This window comes from Globicephala melas, chromosome 15 (assembly GCF_963455315.2).
Source record: "Globicephala melas chromosome 15, mGloMel1.2, whole genome shotgun sequence".
NCBI lineage: Eukaryota > Metazoa > Chordata > Mammalia > Artiodactyla > Delphinidae > Globicephala > Globicephala melas.
Genome location: NC_083328.1, coordinates 7,815,322 through 7,840,721, shown reverse-complemented (window position 1 = coordinate 7,840,721; position 25,400 = coordinate 7,815,322). Strand labels below are relative to the sequence as shown.

At 50.0% G+C, this 25,400-nt stretch overlaps 1 protein-coding gene across 6 annotated transcripts in view; it reads right to left on the bottom strand.

Annotated features, from left to right (window-relative positions):
• The window catches only part of CUX1 (cut like homeobox 1), a 372,569-nt gene that overhangs the window by 271,563 nt on the left and 75,606 nt on the right, over positions 1-25,400 (bottom strand). For all 6 annotated transcript variants that reach the window (XM_030872090.3, XM_060285751.2, XM_060285750.2 and 3 more), the window contains exon 2: positions 21,398-21,508. In XM_030872090.3, the coding sequence (XP_030727950.2) occupies positions 21,398-21,508 (111 nt within the window). The remainder of the gene's footprint in view (positions 1-21,397; positions 21,509-25,400) is intronic.

Here is a 25,400-nt window from a genome sequence, read left to right as displayed (position 1 = left end):
CACCAAGTCCTCTTCTGGGCGGGGCCTTGCAGACCTGGTTCCTACCCTTCACCATACTCCAAAGCAGAGTCATCTCTACAGGATGCCGGCCCACTCTCCCGCTGAGGTCGTGGGACTTCCCTCCGGGGCACCGCCTACCAGGGGCTCGGACATGTGAACAACCCTGGCCTAATCCAAAGCTTGGTGATCTCTGGTCAAAAACAATCCTACAGATGCCCGGCACCGCCCCTGCACAGAGTGGAGCCTCGGCCGGCCACAGACCTCAGCTTCCTCACATGCGTGATAAGGAGACTGGACCAGACAACCTGGAGAACGCTTCCAGGTCTGCCCGTTCGTGACGATGCTCATTTCCACAGGCCTTCCGGAACCCTGAGATCATTCCCAGCCTCCCCCAGGAGTGACAGCACTAACATCGTTCACAGGCTGCTTTTCCACGCTCACGACTGAGGCTGACCCCGCCCGCACGCCCTGACCACCCAAGGTCTCAGGTGGTCACTGGACACACGCTCCCCGAGCATCGCTGTGGGGAGATGGAGAAATGCCAACCACAGCCTTGGCTTTCTACATCCTACATCCTCATGGAGGAAGAAATCAGCCAAGTTGTGGGCAGATCAAGGGAGGCTGGGTGCCCCAACAGGCTCCTGAGTAAGAATTCGAGGCGCTGATTCTAAGTGCAGGTCCCCAGGCCCTTACTGGGAGATTATGTCTCGCTCCGTGTAGGGTGAGGCCCAGGGATGGTAGTTTTATTTAACAAGCACACACCCAGGAGACTTTTATAATTAGCTAACTTAGGAAAATACTGACATAGGGTGGCTCCTGCGTGGCTAGAAGTGAAGCTGATTTCTTAACCTTTAAAATTTGGAGACACGAGAACCTTGGCTTTGCGACCTGTAAGTAACTGGTCTGGCGTGATTTCAAAAGCATCCAGACTGAAGCAAGTCAATGAAGAGACAGGAAGCCCGAATGCAACCAGCAGGGCTGGCCACCTGTCCTTCACCATCCTCAACAGGACACCCACCGTCTCCTTCTGCACACCTGGTGGCCAGGTGCCACCACACATCCGAGACCTCCCACCGCCCCATCCTGCTGGCTGCGCTTTGCCAAATCCCTATCCCACCGTCTTCACGACCACAGTAAGCCTGTCCACTCTCCCCTAGCACGCAGCCCCCTGCTCACCCTTCAAGGACAACTTCTCCTACTTCTCTGGGAGAGCGGATGCCGCTCCCTGGAACGTAGAGTCCCTCTCCTCCCACCTCTGTGACCTTGACCTTGCTCTGGAATTACACCCCACCACACATGGATTCTCCTTTTCCCCCATCCTACCCCCACCTAGAACAAGCTCCGGCCCCCTCGGGGTGGGGAAAACCACCCCCTTAAAACTTGTCCTTCCCTAGTTACCCGCGCCTCTTTCCTGCCCTTCTCAGCCAAGCATTTTCAAATTCACCGTCTCTCCTCCCCCCAATCCCACGATCAGCACCGCCTGGAACTCAGTCCTATCTATTCACTGGTGGTCTGTCTCCTCCCTTTGAAGGCGGCACTGCGAGGGCAGGGGCTTGGCACTCTGTTCACTGCTGCATCCTCAGCGCCTGGCCCAGAGAAGGTGCACGACAGGTATTTGTTGAATGGATATGACATCACCTGCTTGTGGAGAGAGCAGCCGTTTCCCACGGAGCCCCCCAGAGCAGGGGCCCAGCGGTTCCGGTCCCACCTCTGCTCCCGGGGCATCCACGCTCCACGCCACAGCGTGGGCACCAGCTCTGCGACGTGTAGGCCAGGCCGGGTCACTCCTGGGCATGCACCCTGTGGCCCTCTGGCAAGGCCTTAGGCAGAGCAAGGTCCTTGTTCCGCAGCCTCGCTCTGGAACCTCTCCAGCAGCGGCCAGAGCCCCACCATGTGCCACCCCCTCCCACCCCCATGGACTGATCACTCCTGGTGACCGCCCCACGCTGGCCCCAGCCCGGGTCAGGACTCCTGCATCTCCCCCGGAGCCCCTTCTCTTTGCTCCAAGTGTCCTCTGGGCACTGCCCTCACCATTTGGTCACTTATTACTCTTTATCCAAACAGTCTAACTCCACACCGATCTCTGGCTGGGCCAGGGGTGCCCGCGGGGAGCTCTGGATACCCCAGTGCCTTTCAGGGGCCCAGCCCGCAGCCGACTCTCAATCTCAACTGTCGTCCCCCCCCCCCGCCCCCAGCTGTCACTCGGATCCCTCCCCTTCCCTAAGCGAACAGGCCGCCACCTCGTCCTCGCCCAGGGTGATGCTGTTTTCACCTCTCCCCCTAGAGGACACAGCAAACCCAACTGTACTTTGGCCAGAAGTGACTTGAAACAAACCCGAAAGTTTACTTTGGAAAGGAGTTAATAATAAAAGTTGGAAGGCGTCTTCGGGACGATAAACACCTCCTTTTTCCTTTCTCCCGACTTCTGGCTCAGCACCCTTGCCTGGTGGAAACGCTTTCTGGGACACGACCACAGGGTTCAGGACGACGGGGCCACCAACTCCAGGGAGGATGGGGCGGGGGAGGAAAACCTCACAAAAAGCCAGAAAGTGTGTTTCTTGTCTCCTGAAAGCTGCGATACCATTTCTGTAATCTATGTTCATTGTTCTTGTAAGGAAAGGCTCTGGTCTGAGAGCTGGGTTTTTAGAACTCGGACAGATTCTCGAAACCCTGCACCTTGCCAGGAGGAGCGAATAAGAGCCCAAAGTTTCCAGAAATAAATGCAGAAATGGAAGAGGCACCTCTGGAACCCAAAAGAAATTATTCCGTAAGTGTAGAAGGTTGTCAGAGCAATACCACCAGAATAAACGTCTCTGATAAGGAGCTAAAACTGTAATGAAAATAAGGCACTTTAAAAATGTCACATTAGCTATGTTTAACATAAACAAAAACAAAAGAAAGCTGTCATTTCTTTTAGTGCCTAACTTAAGTAGGAGGAAGACAGAGAGACTTTCAAACTTCTACAGCACGAGTGGACTTTTAGAAGAGAGTTTGAACAGGTTAAACTCTGAATTTTTAAACATATCCTTTGAACAATAACCTGTATTCTGTTTCACAAAGAGACTGAGGGGGCTACAGACTTCCTGGTAAATATATTAAGGCTCCCCGGCGGGAGAAACAATTCCTCTTCTGAGTGGCCACAGAGATTTCAATGCGCTGAAATACATATTTTATACTGAAAACGTTTTATTAACCAGTTGATGGGAGTTGGGGAAAGAGAAGGGAAGAACGAGCGAATAAAACAAACTTTTTCCAAAAACCGTAAGTGGCCCTTCCAGCTTTCTAACTACCATAAAGATCACGTAAAAAAAATTTATTTATTTATTTATTTTTTTACAATACAAAACAGAAATAACTTTTTTTCATCATTTCAGAGTAAGGCCCTAAAAGTTTCCCTAACCTAGGGCTAGAAGACACAATGATTATTTTTAAATGTCTGCTTAAAAATTAGAAAGTCTCAACGGTAAGCCACAAGTATGAGAACTAACCCTGAACGTTGCTATTTCTGTTCAAGCACCAAACAGTGTAAATGAATGAATACATTCATCTTCACTTTATAACTAAGATAGTCAATGGCATTTAAGAAATGTAAAAATTAGGGAAACAAATTTTTATTTTCTGTGCAACATGAAACCTATGGAAAATTGTCTAGAAATTAGTATGATCTTAACATCACTATCTTCTGCCGATTTTAACTTTAAAAAGAAAGAGGGCTTCCCTGGTGGCGCAGTGGTTGAGAATCCGCCTGCCAATGCAGGGGACACGGGTTCGAGCCCTGGTCTGGGAAGATCCCACATGCCACGGAGCAACTGGGCCCGTGAGCCACAACTACTGAGCCTGCGCGTCTGGAGCCTGTGCTCCGCAACAAGAGAGGCCGCGACAGTGAGAGGCCTGCGCACCGCGATGAAGAGTGGCCCCCGCTCACCGCAACTACAGAAATCCCTTGCACAGAAACGAAGACCCAACACAGCCAAAAAATAAAAATAAATTTAAAAATAAAAAAAAATAGTGCGGTTCCATAACATTTTAAAAAAAAAAAGAAAGAAAAACAATAAAGTCTGTTAAGAAATCCACGCCTATCGATAACGTGGGAATACGGGCTTTAATGTTGTTGGCTTAAGAAAAAGGTAAACAGCCAGCTCCAGGTTCTTTCTTTTTTTTTTTTTTCCGGGGAAGTGTCCACTTACATATAAATACTAACAGAGGCTCTGTAGTTTTTGTTTTTTTTTTTAAGATCCTCAGAATCCCTGGAATAATGCCTGCCAACTAAAACACCTACTATGAGTTTAGTAATGGGTTATGCAAACATAAATTACAAGGCCAGACATTTTAAAAGGGAAAAAAAAGGTGATTTATTGATGTACTGGAGACACAGCAGGATAGAAGCACTATTTCAATTTTCCATATATTCCTCAACATTGCAGATGTGTTAATGCAAAAAGAATTTTTAAATAAAAATGACTCTCAACTCTTTTGGTTCTAACATATGAGTTCATTTACTTAAGAAGGGTTACCATGGAACTCCTTTCCCACACTTATAATCAAGAAAATTAATACAGTCCAACATTTTATCTAGTTTCAACTACGAATGGATTTGAAAGGAAAAGACAAAGAGAGAAAGAAAGATAAACATTTCCCTTATACCAGCAAAAAGAATTAAACCCCAAGTTCTACTCTTCACTTTATTAGCCCAACCTGCCCTGGTCCTATTTTTCACTTTAATTTCTTCATCCCTATTCACAGGTCATTTTTTCCTTTTCTAGTCTCCTGTCACTGTTGGAACCAGCATTTTTTTTTTCCTTTACTGTGGCAAAGTAATCATCTGAATATACATGGAATACTTTTCATGGGTTGTTTATACGTAAACAAAATAAATAAGAATATTCTCATCATCAACTTTTAATGAAAGGAAACAGAAGCTTTCACCCTTCCCCGAACAGGTCATGGGAACTGCATTGGGCTAATGAAAACCCCTGAACACACATCAACAGAAAAGCCATCTTCATTTTTCTTCAGTTTGCATGTGGTTGACAGCATCACAAACGGTCATTTTCCAAGGCACATGTGACTGTGGCTGAACAAGCCTGCCTCAAAAGTAAGCTCGAAAACACTCTACTAATAAAGGACGCACATTTTAAAATGCAAAGGCACAAAAGGGCATCTCTGTGTCCTGGCGCTGTGCATTCCTCCCCAGAGAAGGCTACTTTGTGTACGTACACACACACACGCATACGATATGGGGTCCTGGCACTTTGATTATGTGAACACACCTGACCCCAGGGAAACAGGCTGAGACCAGCCCCATATTTCAGACAAACCAAACAGCCAATAGACAGTAATGGCTTTAAGCTACTGATGACCTGGGCCAAAAATGAAGAACCACTTAATCTTCTGAAGGAAACTGTCAATGTGAGGAGGCCCACAGCCGACCTTTCGCCTGATCGTAATCACAGCCACCTACGATAACAGAGCGGGGTTTATTTTTATGCCTGGCTCCAGGCTGCAATGATCAATCCTGCAGTGTTGACTGTTTTGGATCCACACGACGAACAGAGTGAGTTAAGCGTGTGTCATTTTCATGGATCCCTGGAGTCGGGCATGGAATGAAATCCACCTAAGAATAAGGTCTAGAGTAATTCCACCCAAACTCTAAACACCGTATAAAGTCTCCCCAGATTAATCTACAAATTCAACACTTTTCCAATAAAAATCCCGAGAGAATTTTTCAAATGGCACCGAATAAATGATTCTAAAAGTCATACGGAAGCACAGTCTAGATGGTTTTGAAGAACCATGAGGACGGGCCTTCCTCTACTAGATATCAAGACTTAGTAACAGTATGGAAATAATTATGGCAATAATATAGTAATAATATAGTAATAACCATCCAGACAGTGTTGGGTTGGACAGACTGGGGGCCTAGGGGCGGGCGTGGTGCCTGGCAGAGGTGCAGAAGTTAACCCTCGGGAAAGGGGGACTCCACGGTAAATGGTTCTGCGTCGAGGGGCCCTCAATGGACAAAGATAAAATTATAGCCTCACCCAGTCGCCATCCACACAATACTTTACAGGCCTGATGTAAAAAGCAAAACCAAAAAACTGTTGAAGGAAAACACCAGAGACTGTTTTTGTGACATCAGCATAGGGAGAATTTCTGAAATAAGATTAGAAAACCCACACTTTACATCAAAAACTGGAAAAATAAAAGCCACCTGCATTAAAATTAAAATCTTCCATGTGACCGAGGACAACATAAACACAGTGAAAAGACAGGCCACGGCCTAGGAGGAGAGAGCAGCCATGTACACACGCAACAAAGGATCCAGATTCTGGGTATGAAAATTTCCTACAAGTCGGTAAGAAAACAGCCAACAGCCCGATAGGAAAATGGGCAAAAGATACAAGCAGTTAAGACACAAAAGAGGAAACTGTATAGGCCAGTCATTGTACAAAAGGATGTTCTCCCACGTTAGAAATAAGGAAATATAGCAAAACCCAACGAGGATGTGGCCGGAACAGGTACTGGGAGATGGGGGGGCATGACAGCATGTAGCCACTGAGGGCAACTAACTGGCAACACCCACCTGGCCAAGCTGTGACCGGGGACCACACTTCTGGGGGGTTCACCTCGGTAAATTCCTGAACCCACTCCCCAGGACGGGTATAATAATAAAGAAAGAGTGTCAACAACAACCAAAAATCCACGTGCCGTCTCAGGAGGGCAATGGATCTGTGGCTCACACACACAGCGGAATGAATTTTTAAAAGACCAGGTGGCAGAAGATATATACAGATATCGCAAGATACCATTTGCCTACCATGTGTGTAAATAGTAAAATAGATATATATATATATAAAACAATATCTATTGTTTATGAGTGCATAAACATTGCTACGAATGCAAAAAGCATACAGGGATGAAACACCAGTTTCAGGATGGATTTATATCTAAGGAAGAAAGGAGGGGAAGGCAGGGAGGTGGAATCTTAGCTGCAAATATAACAGTTTATTTCTGTTTGAAAAAGAGGCATCAGAAGCAAATGGACGAAACGTTAACATCTTTCCAGTCGTCATGAAGGGCACAGAAACCTGTGTTTTGTTTTTATACTTTTCGGTATGCTAGAAATACTTCATATAAAAAATAATAATAATAAACCCGGTCACACGGCTTTGCATATAAAAGAACTATGTCATGCAGGTAAGATCCTGTGTGAGGCCTGTGAGTGGGACCCAGGGGAGGCAAAGGCAGCCGTACCTTCTGGGTCTTTCTACCCAAGGGCCACTCCCTCGCACAAGAAGTTCTTGGAAGATGTGTGTGCCGGGGTCTGTTTGACTCAAAACGTTTGCAGGTTAAAATTTACCCAGTACCTTACAAATGCAAGAGCTTCTTGTGACACAACGTTGAAGGCGGAGTGGGAGGTGTTAGGAGCTGAGGTTGCCCCGCCTCCCCAAGGCTGGGGGGCGGGGGGGTCCCCCAGGAAGACAACTGTCCTAACTGTCCAATCTCAGGATACCTGACGGCAGACGCTCTTGGCAACGGTGCGGAGACAGTGAACGGATGAATAAATACGGGGTGAAATTGGGGCCCCAACTGGACTTCAGAACTACAACAGTGACCTTTTAAATGTGAAGTAGGGAACCGCCAAGGGGGGGCCCTGCAGCTGAAGTGGCCCAGGATGCAAGTTACCCATGTGAGAAGTAATCCAGCCTCTGTGCCCTCCCAGGACTGTGCTGGGGAGTCTGGCTGCCAGGGAGGCAGTTGCCGGGGGGCTGCGGGGGGCAGGGAAGGCGGCTCCGGGGACCCATCCCACCCCAGGGGCCTCAGACCTGCCACCAGCGGGCCTGCATTCCCAACCTCCAGGCAGCTTCTCCGCTTCTGAGCTGTGACGCCCTAGTGGACCTCCTCCCTCCTCTAAGGGGCTCAGTTTTCCTCTCGTTGAAATGGAGAAAAATATTGTACCTATTTCACAGGGATCCTGTGTGTTAAATCAGCCAATACGGTTAAAGTCTTTAGAACAGTGTTTGGTACACAGTAAGCGCTCAGGAAGTGTCAGCTGTTGTTATGAGCTCTTCCCGCTGTGTCCCTGCAGTGACCAGAGCCCTCAACACAGAGCTGCCCGGGTATACCCCAACCCACATACAATGGGATCGCCATAACGTTCTGCTGTGTGCAGAATGAATTCTGAATAGAAAAACCCCAAGAGGTAAAGTAGGTGAGGCCTGTTGAGAAGAAAGGGCAGCCCGGAAGTCTTGGGCCCATGGAGGGTGAACAGGAGTGAGCCGGACGGGGAGGGAGTGGGCCCAGCTCAGCGCCCTCGGATCTCGGCCACGCTGCACGGCCATCAAACAACAGAGGGGACCTGGCCTGCTCAGCCTTCAAATCCAGTCAGTGGCAGGACCAGAATCAGGATCCAAGTGTCCTGGTTCCCGATACAACTGTCCTTTTAACTGTATCAACAATACCATAATGTCTTCCTGCTAAAATACTGGACCACAAAGAAAATTATCACCCTCTGCACGGTAGGCGCATAATGCTCCCTGTAGATTACTTTTTCTGCAACTTACATTTTCTGCAACTTACATTTTCAAGTTAAAACCAAGACCCGACAATAGTTAATAATCAGTGTTCAGGACTTCCCTGGCGATCCAGTGGTTGAGACTCCACGCTGCCACTGCCGTGGGCCCAGGTTCAATCCCTGGTTGGGGAACTGGGATCCCGCATGCCGTACGGCGTGGCAAAAAAAAAAAAACAGTGTTCAATGATTAGCCCCAACTATTCCCGCCCGTAGCCGCCTTGGGCAAAGAAAGAAAAACTTAAGACAACAGATCTCAGGGTCAGCAGGACCTGTCATCTGTCTCTTTCTTGACTGACAAAAATCTCAAAACAGAAGGGGAGATATTCCCGTGCTTTGGGTTATAAAAACTCCCGTAAGGCAACCAGTGTTTTCAAGTAAACGTCAGATTAGCCTAACCGCTCTTCCCTGGGTATAATCCCGCAAAACGCACACCCAGCACATACAACACCCTTTAAATGGGTATGTCACTTCAGAGCGATACTCAAAAAAAAAAAAAATATATATATATATATATATATATATATTCTTTTGGTTGTTTTTTTAACTAACAGAAGAGAAACCGCTTACAATTAACTGACTAAAAATCGACTTTTGGAAGCTAAAAGGGGGCAGTCTGACACAATGGTTATGGCCTCGTTCTTGGGAGTCTGTCTGCCTGGGAGGCAGCTGGCTTGCACTCTGTAAAGTGGCACTAAGGACACCCACCTCCTTGGGTGACCGTGATGCACTTAGCATAATGCTTGGCTCTTGGTAAGTACTCGATAAATATTAATAAATAACAGTTCACCACAATTTCAACCAAATTTTATGGCTTTCCCATTTAACCATCATACCTGACAAACTGCACACAGCAAGGATGTTTACTGAGAAGAGCTGTGAGCTCCGGTCTATACCCGGGTTATTACTACATCCTATGTAGAATGACATTCTCTACCCAAAATGTACTTCGCTTGAGGTTATTGACCAGAAAGACAAGCTACGGGGCTGCTCCCAAAGAACAGCTTCCAAAGAGAGAGCTTAGGCAAGTATTTCCACTCCATGAACAGTAGCACCAATGCAAAGGGAGAGAAAATGACCATCTAGACACACATGGAAGGAGTGTATTTTAATTTAACTGAATCTATTCAAGTCTGCCCTAGAAACCAGGTCTATAGCTTATAGACCTATACATCTACTTAATGCTTTAAGAGTATTTTTGTGTGAGGGGACTTCCCTGGCGGTCCAGTGGTTAGGACCTCGTGTCTTCCACTGCAGGGGGCACAGGTCTGATCTCTGGTCGGAACTAAGATCCCACGTGCTGAGCGGCGAGGCCCCCCTGCCGCCCCAAAAGAGTTTTGTTTTGTTTTTTTAAATTTTAGTGCTCATTTATAGCTTTCAAATTCACTCGTGAACACAATTTCTCCTTTTAAAAGATTCGATTCCTATAACATACACTCAACAGGCCATTTATTGAGCTCCCGCTATTTGCCAAGGTTACTCTGGTCCGTCTACAGCGTTCTGTCTGACTCATAATTACCCTGCAAGAGTTGTCATCACTCCCATTTTCTGGATAAGAAAATGGAGGCTTGGAGGTTATACAACTCAGAGTGGTCTCGACTAAACTTCCACGCCACATGCATCTAATTACAGCCTTTTCCTTCTGACAGTTATTAAACTCTCAGAGAATCTGTCTGTTATACTTAAAATGGCCCTTTGAAAACTGCTAGACACATAGAGGAAGCGGCACACGGGCTCAGGAAGGAAAGGGAACGGCAGCCCTGCGACATTTCAGTGAGTGAGTTGGGACAGGCCGCTCCCGGGAAGCAACCGGGTCCTGAGGGCTCTGCAGATGCCACACGCAGCCCCCAGGTCAGGGCTCCTGGAGCAGTTCTGCCTGCTTCCTGTGTAACCAACACGGACCAAGAGATTAACTCTTCATTGATTACCTTCGAATTCACTTTTCTGGGCCAAAGGCAGTCAAACAAAACAAGGCCTCCCTCCAACTCAAATGTTTACCGACTGAAGTTTCTGACAATCCGAATGGAAAAGCTCCCGGTCTTAGGAAGCAGAGGGACCGAATCTGGTGTCTCAAAGTCACTAAGTGATAAGAGCAAACACAGGCCATCAGGCGTTTAGCTGAAAGAAATTACAGGGACCCCGCAGCTAAGCAATCTGCCCAAATTCAGCAAGGGTAGCAGCAGGGAGCTGTGCAAAAGGTCATTTTCCATTTTTTGATTCAAGAAACTGTCCTAACTTCCTGAAGATCCTTCCACCCATCCATACTCACTGCCGTACTGTCCTGTTTTCATTCTTACCACCACCTGAAATTATCCTGTGTGTCACTTGTTTACGTGGTCACTGTCTGCCTACTCCCCACATGAGCCAGAACCTTCTTTCGGTGTCTTGCTGTATCTCAGAACCTCAGACGGCCCCTGGCCCAGGAAAGGGCTCAGAAGGAAGGAAGGAAGGAAGGAAGGAAGGAAGGGAGGGAGGAAAGAATGCAGGAAGAAAAGTGTTTATTGAGCACCTACTATATGTTCCTTACAATTGAATTCATTTCACCTGCCCAGCAGCTGGGATATTGTCAGTTCCATTTATACACATGGGGTCTGCGTCCCAGAATGCCTGGTGATCTTGGTCAAGGTAACTTAGCCCAAAGATCCTGGTCACCACTTACTGGCTTGTCCACTCCACTCCAGCCCAGGACTGGCCACTTACTTCCCAGGAATCTCACATGTTCCTCAACATGGTCTCTTGAAGTAAGCAGAATATACTTTTGCAGATGGAGGAGCTGAGGTTAAGTTTCTGTCCCAATGCCACTGAGCCATGGAGCTAGACTCACTCCATGTGGCCAAGTCTGAGCTAAGTCCTCTTCTGCTCCAGAGGCCTCCCTGGTGCCTTGGGAGCACACTGCAGGGTCTCTCTGGAATGAGGGGGAATAACGTGGCCACCAGCCATTACCGACTGGGGGCTGAATGACATTTGTGTTGCATTCATTACTCTATCTATCACCCTCAAGGCAGGTTTTCTCTCCTAGGGACCCAGAAGAAACCAGAAAATAACCTCTTGGGTTGATAAACTGGCTTAAAGAGTTTAATTGGTAACAGTTAAAAGTTCACTTTTAATTTTTAAACTTTTTCTAGTTAAAGTCTTCTTATAACTTAACGGTGGGTGATTCTGGAATGATTAAACACCCAAGTTGATTATTTGGGCTTTATAATCTGGCCAAATATTGGAGCAGCCTTTTCCAAACCAAGCTGGCCACTGCCCAAATGAAATCCACAAGACCCTTTTATGTAGGGAATTTCTTCAGAGGATAAGAGAGAACAAGTGTGGGCTTCCCTGGTGGCACAGTGGTTGAGAGTCCGCCTGCCGATGCAGGGGACACGGGTTCGTGCCCCGGTCCGGGAAGATCCCACATGCCGCGGAGTGGCTAGGCCCATGAGCCATGGCTGCTGAGCCTGCGCGTCTGGAGCCTGTGCTCCGCAACGGGAGAGGCCACAACACTGAGAGGCCCGCGTACCGCAAAAGAAAAAAAAAAGAGAGAGAGAGAGAGAGAGAACAAGTGAACAGACCACCTGTGCAGGGATTTCCCACACCCCACAAAGAAAGGCATTATAAAAAAAAAACCCTTAACTGAGATATAATTCACATACCATAAAGTTTATCTTGTTAAAGTGTACAGTTCAGGGCTTCCTTGGTGGCGCAGTGGTTGAGGGTCTGCCTGCCGATGCACGGGACACGGGTTCGTGCCCCAGTCCGGGAAGGTCCCACATGCCGCAGAGTGGCTAGGCCCGTGAGCCATGGCCGCTGAGCCTACGCATCCGGAGCCTGTGCTCCGCAACAGGAGAGGCCACAACAGTGAGAGGCCCGCGTATCGCAAGGAAAAAAGAGAATCTGCCTGCCAATGCAGGGGACACGGGTTCGAGCCCTGGTCCGGGAAGATCCGACATGCTATGCAGCAACTAAGCCCGTGCACCGCGACTACTGAGCCTGCGCCATAGAGCCCGCGAGCCACAACTACTGAAGCCCGTGTGCCTAAAGCCCACGCTCCGTAACAAGAGAAGTCACTGAAATGAGAAGCCCACGCACCGCAACAAAGAGTAGCCCCTGCTCACAACTAGAGAAAGCCCGTGTGCAGCAATGAAGGCCCAACACAGCCAAAAAAAAAATAAAAATAAAGAAAGTGTACAGTTCAGTGGTGTTTGGCATATACACAAAGTTGTGCAACCATCACTACTATCTAATTCCAGAGCGTTTCCATCATCCCCCCAAAAAACCCATAAGCATTAGCAGTCTCGCCCCATCCCCCGGCCACTCCCAATCTACTTCTATGGATTTGCCTATTACGGACATTTCATATAAATGCAATCACGTGGCATTGTGTGTCTAGCTTCTTTTACTGAGCAAAATGACTCAAAGTTCATCTATATTATAACATGTTATTCCTTTTTATAGCTGAATAATATTCCATTGTATGGCTATATCACATTTTGTTTATTGATTCATCTCTTGATGGATGCCTGGGTCGTTTCTACTTTTTGACTATCTTGAACAGCACTGCTATAAACATTCACATGCAAGTCTTTGCGCGGACATGTTTTCAGTTCTTTTGGATATATACCTAGGAGTGGAAGTGCTGGGTCATAGGGTAACTCTGTGTTTAACATTTTGAGGAACTGCCAGAGAAAGGCAGTTCTTGAAATTTTTTTAAAATTCTGTACAGAAAATAAAATTAAAGTGCTAAGTAAAATTTTATCTGCCTGTTTGAGAAATGAATCTTGTAGAGCAGTACAGTTAACATTTTTTAAAACTGGAGTATAGTTGCTTTACAATGTCGTGTCAGTTTCTGCTGTACAACGAAGTGAATCAGCTATACCTATACACATATCCCCTCCCTCTTGGACCTCCCTCCCATCCCGCCCCACATCCCACCCCTCGGTCATCACAGAGCACTGAGCTGAGCTCCCTGTGCTATACAGCAGGTTCCCACTAGCTATCTACTTTACACATGGTAGTGCGTTTATGTCAATCCTAATCTCCCAGCTCATCCCACCCTCTCCTTCCCCCACTGTGTCTACATGGCCGTTCTCTACGTCTGTGTCTCTATTCCTGCCCTGCAAATACGTTCATCTGAACCATTTTTCTAGATTCCACACACATGCGTTAATATATATCTCAAAGATTCTGTTTTGTAAAGAAAAGATTCCTAAACTAATGCTATAAATATGGTCACCCAGCGTCCATGGTGCTCAAGGTGCACAGCTAAGTACACATGATGGATGGAGCCACAGCTCCGGCCTACAGGCCTTTCCCCTTCCGAAGTGGGAGGAAGTCATTGTACCAGAGCTGCAGACTCAGCAGAGGGGCTGCGTCTAGATTCCTGGGTCCCCGATGTGAGCGGTCTGCGGGGCACTGGGGGTGTCCGTGTTCCTGGATGGTGTCCGCCTGCATCCCCCGGTCTTCAAGCTTACAGGCCTCCTCCCCACCACTACCCTTCCTGAAAGGCCCGTGTCCCTAGAGGCACGTCTGGTCTGCCCTTCTCTTTAAAAGTCACAATTTGTTAGGGCTTCCCTGGTGGTCCGACAGTTAAGACTCCGCACTCCCAACGCAGGGGTCCTGGGTTTGATCCCTGGTCTGGGAACTAAGATCCTACATACCGCAATTAAGCCCGCGCACCACAACGAAGACCCAGCACAGCCTAAATAAATACATAAGACTTAAAAAGCAAGAAACCATGACTGTATTCCAATAAAACTTAAAAAAAAAAAAAGTCCTAGTTATGGTTTAAAAAAAAGTCACAATTTGTTGACAGTATAGAAGAACAGGAAGGAGACAATGAATGTCACCTGTACCCCTCCCCTACTCCCTACAGAAATAATATAAGGTTAGCATTTTGGTGATTAACCCTCCAGGCTTTGGGCTCTGTATGATTATGTGTATTTAATAAAGTGGGATTAAACTAGTAAAAAAAGGTCACAATTTGTCAAATCAGTGCAGTGGGTCGTCAATGAACGTATTCCCGTGTCCAGTGAGGCACCAGGAAAACTAAGCTCGCACTTCTAGTCTCCCATGTGCCTGAAGCCACACAGGCCTCCACAGTCTGTCCATTTCTTGAAAACAAGAGAAGAGCGAAGAATTCAGTCACTGCTCAACACGCAAGCATGTCCAGTTGTAGCGAAGAACGTCTGAACACTGTTTGATAGTTTAAAAAGCTTGGGGAGTCATTCGTGAGCTCGTTCAATCCTCATGCCAATTCCACGATGCAGCTGTAAGGACCATCCTCACCTTGGCCACCTGACCGGCCTGGGACCCCTACAGGGCCATGTGGGGCAAAGACACCCACCCCCACCTCAGGTTTCTCACCAATCCCCAGCCACGCCGTCTGGAGGCAGCCTGTGCAGGACGTGTCCATCTGAGTTGCAACTTTATTTTTAAGTGACGCTCTTTTTCCAGGCTGAGTCACTCCCTGCAGTGTCTATATAAAGGCTGTAGAGGCAGTGACTAAATGCATTTGGGCCCGGGCCACAACTATATTACTGCCCCCTCCTTCCCTCCCCCAGCCTGCTGACTCCTTTCTCACAGGGAGCGCAAAAGGAGCCACAAGGTTTGCAGCGTCTTTCCGTCCTTCTGTCCCCCTCACCTCCGCAGAAGGGGAGCAGCTGGCTCACGCGTGCTGGAGACGGGCTGGGGGCACGTGACTTTTTATCTCACTCAGAAGGAGTCCATCCTGATCAATAAGAAAGTGACTGGGGACTTAAAGAAGGCGCCCTCGCTCTGCCCCCACCTGCCAGAGTTGGGGAGAAATCCACAAATCCAGTTCATTTCAGCCGTGGTGCAAGATTGCTTCCCGAGTTGTATGTCAAGACGACTCCTGACTATTCTATAACTGTTTCCTAAGAATGTAAAAATCAGAAAAACACTCCAGCCAGAGACAGAGAGGGCAAATTAAGATTCTGGCGCTCAGGAAATGAACGCCCGCGAACAGGCGGTTATGTCAGCAGGAAAGAGAACGTTCCCTTCACGGAGCCAGGCCTGCTGACCCGGGAGGCGGGGCTGTGAAGCTGTGGGTGGTGCCAGGCCCAGGGCCACCTTCCCCATCAGGGATCGAGGGTGGTCAGGGAGCCGAGCCCTGGTCAGGGCGGGCACTGAGCTCTGTCTGTCACGACGGGAGCGAGAGATGGTGACGGAAGAAAGAGGCCACGTGCGTTTGCGCAGGAGAAATGTGGGAAACAGACCCAGGATGTGAGCCTGGTGGACCAGGTGTCACGAGGATTAACACTCAAGAGAGCAAGAAATGTTGAGGCAAAAATACATCAGGGGAAAAAAATGACCAAGGAGAGCTCCCGAATTGCAGCTGCGTTTTAAACCTCACAGAAGAGATGTGACCCCTTTCATAAGAAGCATAGATTAATCCAGCGAAGTCTGACAGTCAGGTGCCTAAGACACATTCTGGGTTAGGAGCTGGACACTCTGCCGGGACAAAAATGAGGCCCAGAGATGGTTCTATGATAAAACTGCAGCATCTCCAGGCGGAGGTTTTCCTTTCCTCCTCCCCATAAAGGATGGTCCTTCTGTTGTTGAAAAGAAAGGCAACAAAACAAAAACCATCCCTTGTGCTCCGTCTGGAAGCAAGTCTAATCTAACACTGAAGACCCTTCTTCTGATGGTTGAGCATCATATTCAAATAGCTGGAGCCGCTGAGCTGGGACAGCACCCCCTGCACACCTCCCGTGACCTGACTCTGTGGGCCTGCACCACTCCAGATGCTCAGCGCATCGAGGAGGCAGCTAAAAGCACCAACTCAGGAGCCAGGCTGCCTGGTTTCAAGTCCCAGCCTGGCGAGTAGCAGCTGAGAGATGGTGGTCAAGACAAACGTTTGTCCCAGGAGCAAACTTAAAAGTTAATCAAACAGAAAACCAAGAAAAAAAGCAATTCCTAGGTAGAATCATGAAACCCTAGCGTTGCAGTTCCTGTCTCCGTCCCCACCCGCCATGGGAAGTAACTCAGTTTCCAGGAGTAAGGAGCCGCGTGTGCCCTAGGAGGGTTCTGGGCAGGGCCCTCCACATCCCTGGTCCTCTAATCTGCCATTAGGTTTATCAACACTGAGGCATCAAAGGTAATCCCGCCCACACCCTGGCTCTCTGATCAAAGCAACAGAAAAGCAAAAGGCACAGGGTTTTGGCCTGCACTGAACCCACAGCTCTGGCTTCAAGAGCTTCAAGAAAGCTGCCGCCAGCCTAGCCATGCTCTTCACCAGCCTCGGGCAGGGAGGATGTGCCACCCAGCGTGGAGGCACCTGCCCCTGCCGCCAGCCTGCAGGGCCCCGCATCAGCGGGGGTGGCCCAGCTCCTCTACCACCTCCCGGTCCCCAAAATCCAGCCCGGGGGCCGAAGTGCAGTGGCCTCTGCCCAGAGGTCAAGGCCCCAGCATTCATCTGTCACGCAGCCCCTTTCCCCCATCTTTCATCCCCCCACCCCCCAGTCTGGGCACAACTAGGAGGAAGGTGAAGGGGGAGACACGTACAGAGCTCCCAGGGTGGTGCGCTGAGACCACTGAGACCACCAAAGCGTGCCCTGCAGCTGTGCATTAAGCCAGGGGCTGCTGGATGAGTTTCAGAGGGTCCAGGAGAAACTAAACTATGTGCAAACGTGTGCATTTCTCAGGGGGCAGGTCCTTCCCCAATGCTTCAAAGGTTGAGAACCAAGGCTCAAAAAGCAGCCCTGCTCACCTACAGTAAGAATCACTGTGACACACGCGGCTTGGAATTTACCAGCACTGATCTAAGAGTGCTTCTGGGGGAGAGTCTGCGTTCAGAAGATTCCAGAGACACTGTCCTATACTTAACATGCCTTATCAGGATGGTGTACTTGCTTGGTAAGAATATAAGGAACTTTTTAAGAACGGGGGTAGGATTTTATCCCCAGGGCCAAACCATCCGGCACGTGGAAGGAGCTCAAAAATACTTGTAAAATGATTACCTGTTGTTACACACCAACTTCTGGAACACTTCGGGTGAAAACAGCCTATATTTGTTGTGGGTTGTTTTTTTTTTTTAAGTTCCTTGAACTGGCTTTGAGGAGCAGAAGACAACTGTATCTCATGTGTTTCGTAGTATGTTTTCCAAGTTAATGCTCATTAACAAACACATACTAGACTCTCGGTGCTGGGCCTGTGGAGCTCTCCCCCCCACACACACACTACTCACTACACACACATTACATACTACACACACTACATACCACACACACACACACGAACACTACACACACATAGCAACCCTGTGAGCTGGGCCCTGCCAATTACACTTTTTACAGATGATGAAACTGAGACTTTGGGAGGTTAAGTCATTTGCCCAATGACACCAGCCAGTAAGTCACCTGCAGCAATAAATACAAAGAGTGAAACAACCTAGAAACACCCCCCCCCCCGTCTTTTACGTTCAATTATCAATCATAAACTCAACAGGGAATGGATGTTTAGTCACAGAATTCAAATTCAAAACGCTTTCCTTCGAAAGGGACTCTTTTCTGAGTCAAAGAAAGGCATGAACTTCATATGCAGAGTAACTGCATCTCCTTCAGATTAACTACAATCTTGAGTTGAAAAGGACAGAAGCGAGACTATCAATTGACTAGGAATGTATTCATTAATGACACAAAACTGAAACTGAAAGAACTGCATTCTAAACAAAAAGTCTTCAAGGCTCCGGCCTCCCTCCGCGGTGCCTCGTGTGCTCCTGGCTGGTGGGGTGGGCACTGACCCACCCCTGGACCCGGGCTTTCCCAGCTGCCCTTGGGCAGCACCAGTCCAGGAAAACACAAACTCCCTGTCGGCAGACGGCTTCACTCACCTCTGACTGCCCCCTGAAGCCTGAACCTGCCTAACAGACTTACTCGACACTCAACAGACTCCTTTCCCAGAACAAAGAGGGACATCAGGGTTTTCATCCAGAATCAACGCACTTGGTGTGACGCCAGCAAGACCAGTGGCACTGGCTCTGCCCTGCCAGCCCGGTCCTCACTCAGTTGACTGTGTGAGGCGTGAGGATGCTGGTCTGTGTCCACACCCAGAGATGCCCCCCGCCATCAACAAGCCAACTTTTTTTTTTTTACCCCTGAGAACAAAGTTCTAAGCAACCTTCATCTTCACACGTCCAATTTCCTGAAGTGTTCCCTCGACAGTAAGTGTTAATCTGTCCTCAGTTGTTTAATAATCAGAAGAAATGACTGATGTCACAGACGGGTCACGCTCCTCTGGCCTGAAGCTCCAAACAAGGTGATGACCCCATACCTGACCTGGGTCCCGGGCCCCACACTCGTCAGAGCCCCCAGACACCCCCACACCATAGGACCCCTAAGTCCCGCCATCATGTACCCCGGAGGACCTCGCTGAAGCTACCCACCCCCACCTCCACTGCAGCCTTAAGAGGTCTCAAATCCGCAGAAGGCGCCGGATGGCTGGCAGCACAGGTGAGCCCGCCTTCTCCACAGGGTCTTGCCTCAAGTTCCCATGGGAGCCCCACACCAAATTCAAGGATGGGTCCGGGATTGGGAAACGCAGGGGAGCCGTCAGGGCAACGGCCGGTGAGCGGCTTCCCCCTCCCACGCGTCTGGGGAATGTGTGCCGCAGCGAGGCCTCCTGACTGTGACGGGAGGAGCCCGAGAGGGCACCAGCCCCGGCCAGCTGGCAGAGCCGGGGACAAACAGGATGGCAACGTCCATCCCTTCCAGGCGGGGTTCTGCGTCCCCTTCTCCGTGGAAGACGGTGTCTAAAAACGTGCCCTGGCAAAACCTGCAGAGAGATTTCCCAACCCACATCCTACAGCCCCGCCCCCCAAAACCAAAAAAAATCAAGAACACCATATCCTATAGCCCCCCCCCAAAAAATCCAAAAAAATCAAGAACAAACAAACAAAACGTGCCCCGGAAAGCAATGCCCCAAATGGCTCTTCCCCACCAGGCTGCTCCTCCCCAAGCCTCTTCCACTTACTGGGATTAGGAGATAAAATGCAAAGTTTGAGGCTAGGTTTCAAGTAACTGGCTTGGGATTCAACATAGGCCATGGATGGGGGCCGGCGGCCAGTTCCTGCCCGACGAGCCCTGTTTAGATGTCAATGGAGGGACGGGCCGGGTCGCTGAGCCCGAGGGGGCTGGAGGGGACACGCCCTTCCCCGGCACCACCTTTAGCTGACAGGACCTTGGGACCCAAGAGGAACACCCAGGCATCCAGTTCTCTTCAGCGCACTTCCTCACAGGACGAATTGTATTCACCTGCTGTTGCCTGACGCCTCAGAAGCGTGACCTCGCCTCCTTCTTAGATTTTTCTATGGCCACCCCTGGACATATGGTCACCAAGGGAAGGACAGTGAGAACACGGGACAGCGGTGACAGCTAGTTGCTAGATCAGCGCTGAAGGTGGCTCGAGAGACACACCTGACCCGGGCTGGTCTAGTGAAACAAAGTCAAAGACAAGAGCGCGAGAAACCCCGCGGCGAGACCCTCCGGGAAGGTCTGCTCTGAGCAGCCCAAGAGGAGGAAGGTGGCCTGTCGCTCGACTGCCTTCTCTGATCCTGCCTTTGCTCATGACATGACGAGGTGGAACGTGGAGACCAGCAGTCCACCCCCAACCCCAGCGGCACGGAGGACAGCAACCCCCAAGCCTGAATCACTCTGACCCGCGTGTCTGGTCCTGATACAACACGGAAGATCCACGTTTCAGGGCAGGGTGGGTGGAGAGGGTAAGCAATGAACCTAAAACTCAGGTGGGTCTGCCCCTACAGCCTTACTTCTTTCCACTGGACTACCACGATTTTTTCTCCTAAAATACTTATTCTGAAAATAGCGGGTTAATTACTTGTTTCCCCAAATGATTCACAGTAACACTCCCTTAAACAGCAAGCTCCTCTGGAGCACTTAAAATGGGTCCACTTTTAAGCAAATTCAATTCACACATCATTTTCCAGGACTATTATAAAAGTTAGAAGCATCCCTCCCAGAAAGCAGCTTTTCTTCCAGGCCTGTTCCTTTGTTCTCCATGGAAGAATCTGGAGGCCTGGCAGCCAGGGCTGAAGCTCTGAACACCCGCCACGCGCTCACACCTGAGTGGAGGGTGCAGGAGGCTGGGTACGAGCCCTTGGCACAAGCATCACTGTGGGTCCAACTGGCAGAAGCTCACGGAAAGCAATCCTCACGTCTGCTCAACTGTCTGTAAAACTCTCCTGTCTTTTTATTTCTTCTGAAGCCTTTGATAAGGACTCAGGGAACAAGGGACCAAGAAAATAGGGCAGGAAAAGGCTGCCCCAGCCACTCTAAACACTGTCCTCTGAACACATACTTCCAAAAAAGAAAAATCAGGAGCTCACGAAGTGCACATTTCCAGTGCCCTTTAAAGCATATTTCAGGAAACACAGAGGCAAGTAAAAGGCCAGACCAGACTAAACGTCTGTTTCGCAAGAAGCGTCGGCATACTGCATCCTTGGATGCGTGCAGCCTGCAGGTGCCCCTCTGAGGCCCTGCCACCCGGCTCTGTCCCTGTACTCACGCTCCCTAAGGACCCGGGGTGAGGTCCTGCCTACAGACAGGAGCACACGGCATGGTGGGGCTGGGGTCCCGCCCCTGGCTCCCCAGCTGGTTCAGCGTCTGCATCTAGAATTCACTCGGGCTTTAATCTGGTCCCCAGCCCGCACAGGGGCTCGCTGTTGGGGCCAAGGGCAGCCGAAAGGAAGGAGCAGACGGCCCGTCTGCTAGGAATGAAGTGCTCACGACACAGCCTCCGAACGCGCGCTGGGACGGTAAGACGCCCCCTCTCCCGAGAGCCGGGGAGGGAGACGCCGCTGCTCACCTCTGGGGTGTTCTTCTTGAACTCTCGGCTCTGCTCGATGAGCCGCTTTCTCGACTGCTCGCTTTCATCCTGCCGGTTCGCCAATACTGTTGCGGTGGCATCGAGTTCCCTCTGCGGAGAGAAACAAGAAGGGACGACGAGATTGTAATTGCACTTTGTACGGGAGGAGAGCACATTTGCACCCGACCAGGGCACCGGGTGGCGGGGCGGTGGGGGAGCCCGTGGCTCCAGGGATCACCACCTCGTGGCCCAGGAGGGGCTGGGGGCGAGCGGAAAGGGACCGGGGCACCACCAGGAGGCTCCCATCCACCCCCGTGCACTGACTGGCTTGAAAAAACCAAACCCGCTCGGCTTGACATGCTGTGTATCGACAGGCGCACCACAAGTGACTGCTCCCATGACAGGACACGCAGATGCATTTTTCTTGGCTAAAACCAGAGTCAGGCCAGTGCCCAAACACCACCCCTCCCCGGAGTCACTCGCTTCTGCTCTTCACGAGCGTCTTTCCTGCCACGTCTCTGGGCCCCAGTCCTGCTGCTTGACTCCGGGCTGCTCCCCGGGGCATCCTGTCTGACTCTCTGGGCCTGGCATCTTCTGTAGTCACATCTGATTTGCTTTTGTTCAACAGATACTTATTGTGGGCTTACTAGAGGCCAGACATCATGTTCAGGACCTGTTAGTTGTTTTCAAAAGGGACCTTAAGAGGCAAGTCCCAAGAATAAGGATCTCCAGCGCCGTGTCAACTTGGGAAGCGAGGCACCTGGGAACAGTGTTATCTCCCAACCCCTAGACTTGCCCCTGAGCCTCTGAGAACCAACAGGAGCGGGTGGGCCCCTGTCGCACACAACAAACCGGCACGCGGAGCGTCAGAGAACCTGGGTCCTAGCGTTGGAAGCTCTGGGAGGAGACGCCAAGAGGCTCCGTTTGAAACAAGCCTGCGGCAGATGGGCCCAGGAGGGTGGTGTCCTGGGCGGACAGCAGGAGTGCAAGGACACATTCCCGAAGCCACCGAGAGTTGCATTCTCGTGCCGGGTGGCTTTGGCTACTGAAGACACACACGGGCACATTCTGCTTAGGATGCGAGCGGCGGCTCCAAGTGGCTTCTCAGTGGTACAGCCCATCGCCCCGAGGCCCAGCAGAGCTAAGGGAGGCGAGGAAACTCCAAGCTGAAGATCCATGCACAGACATCCAGGAAGCCAAGAGGCCTTCTACGCCCACCCTCCACCCACCCGGCTTCCTTTTTGGCGGAAGTAACCAAAGGCGTCTGCGAACCCTGCTGCTGAGCACTTCGTTCGTTCCGCTACAGGGTGGGCCGCTGCCAGACGGGGCGGCGGAGTGCTGGAACAAACATCTAGGGTGCTGTCAACTTGGAAATGGCAGAGAGTTTTTAAAGGGGTGGGGGGTTGGGGGGAGGAACAAGGGGGTGGGGGAGATGCCACCACACCGCACTCTCTCCCTCCCTCCGCGCTTCTGGCATTGCGGCAATTCTTGGGCAAGCAAGTCCAAAAGAATAACGTGGGCTCGGATTCAAGAACAGATGTCAAAGCTACTGCAGAAAAGAGGGAAACACTGCACATTTTGATAGACCACATTTGAAACACATCCCAGTCAAGTGAAGGCAGGGGGGGAAAAAAAGAGCAACTGAAACCAATGTGGCAGCGTGGGGATGGAGACAGAGGAGAGAGCAATCGCAGATAAGCAGAAGGCTTCTCAAAAATATAAACAATCTGGTAAGGAGGAGGACTTAGACATCTATATTTAAGCAGCAGCAGCAGAAGTTATAAAAGGAGATTTCAAGAAAGGGGGTAAAAAGCCAATATTGAAATACGACAAAAAAAGGAAAGTTGATGTTTGGTTCCAATCACACACAGATGCAGAAAACTTAGAGAAAAACAAAGAGCTTTCAGTGAAGACCCTACTTCCTGGGGCGGGGTGGGGGTGGGGGGGCGGCGGGGGAGGGGTCACTTAATCAGAGGGTGTCTAGTGACTTCTGCCGACAGGTGCTGGATGCTGGAGGCACACGGCCGACTGCAGGGCCCCAGACCTAGTGGGAAGAACTCGGGGACCATGGGGGTAGCACTGCAGGAGATGTCGAAGAGCACACGGTCTGTGGGCCTCCCTGGGCCCCTCGGTCCCCCCACCTCTCACTCTGAGGTCTGTCCCAGCCCGGCATCAAGGGGTTCCATGGGCAGATCCATCAGAAAGCCTGACTGCGGAGGGCTGAACCTGGCACAGGTCGCTTGATGGAAGGGAAACTGACCCACCCCTATCGCGGGGTAGCAGGGCCAGGGCACCCAAGGTGACCTGCTACTGGCATGCAGGGACCCAGGTGGCGGGGGGCCGCGGGGGGCATGCCACACCCCCTTCGCCATGTGTGCAGACATACGCAGGCCCGAGTGAGAAACCAACAGGGCTCTCCGAAGTGCACCGGGTGCCGCCACCCACCGAGCATGAGCCTCTGCCACACTGGGTCTGGCTGCTCAGGTTCAAGGCTCACAGTCTCAGTCCTGGAGGACATCAAGGCTTTCTAAGGCTCTGGGGACAACACAAAGGCAGGAGATGGCTATGAAACATAAGCCAAATACTGTTTTATTATCCACCCAGCCAGTCTATCCTCCAAATGTCACATATAATGATCCGTTAACAAGGGAACTGAATGTTTCAGGGGAGTGGCAGTGGGGCTCTAAAATACAGAACCCTCAGCCCCTGAGTCACTGGTCACATGTAACAAGGAGCACAGAGAGGCCCCACATCTGAAAGGCATTAAAAATTCACAAAGGGGATGTCCCTGGTGGTGCAGTGGTTAAGAATCCGCCTGCCACGGGTTCGAGCCCTGGTCCGGGAAGATCCCACATGCCGTGGAGCAACTAAGCCCGTGCGCCACAACTACTGAGCCTGTGCTCTAGAGCCCTCGAGCAACAACTACTGAGCCCACGCACCTGGAGCCCATGCTCTGCAACAAGAGAAGCCACCGCACCGCAACGAAGAGTAGCCCCCGCTCACCACAACTAGAGAAAGCCCACGCGCAGCCACGAAGACCCAACGCAGCCTAAATAAACAAATAAATAAATGAAATGTATTTAAAAACAAAGAACAAAAAAAAAACCAACCAAACAAAAAAAAGTGTAGAACCAACCTCAATGTCCAGCGATAGCACATAGTGTATCGGCATATACACTCAAGAATTATTTTGCAAAAATGCAATCCTACATACACACAATATGAGATGGAATGATATTCAAGATATATTTAAGCAAAAAAAAGCAAAGGGCAAAACAATGTCACATTGTTTAAAAGAGTATCTATACACATGTTTGCATATGCTCTGCTTGTCTCTAGAAAGATGGAGAAACTTGAAACTGTGCTTGGCTCTGAGGAGGCCCGGTGGGGAGGGGACTTGCTCTCCAGGTATCTTTTGGCTATTCTGCTATGTATATGAATTACCTGATTGGAAAAGTCGCAATATATATTAATTTTATACATATTTAAAAACTGCTAATGTGAACAAAACGCACACGCATACAGTTACACAAACATATTTTACATGCTGCGTCCCCATATATGCGTGTGCGTGGTCTCCGTGTCCACCTGCCCAGGGACAGAGGCCTGGGCTAGATGACCCCTGACTCACTCTGGTGATTCAAAAAGTGAGGCAAGTGCGTCCTTTGTCAAAACAACAGCTGTTTCTTGCACAACGTGCTGCACGCTGGCCAGTCTCAGGGCTTACAGACGAGTAGGAGGTGGCCGGTCACCGAAAACACCACTCAAGTCAAGCCCCAACCTTCCCAGGGAAGGGCAGAGGAGGGCGTCCTCTCTGAACTGTTCACAACTGTCCTCCTGCCGGAAACACCTGGCGACCAGGTCCCAGGTGACGGACACTGGTAGCAAACCCATGGGCTCTGAACAGGGGGCATTTCCAACTAGGCCGAAAGAGCTAGAAATGGTAACGACAAAGCATCTTGCAAGGACGGCACCTGGCTGCAGAAACTCTGGGGTTTTCTTT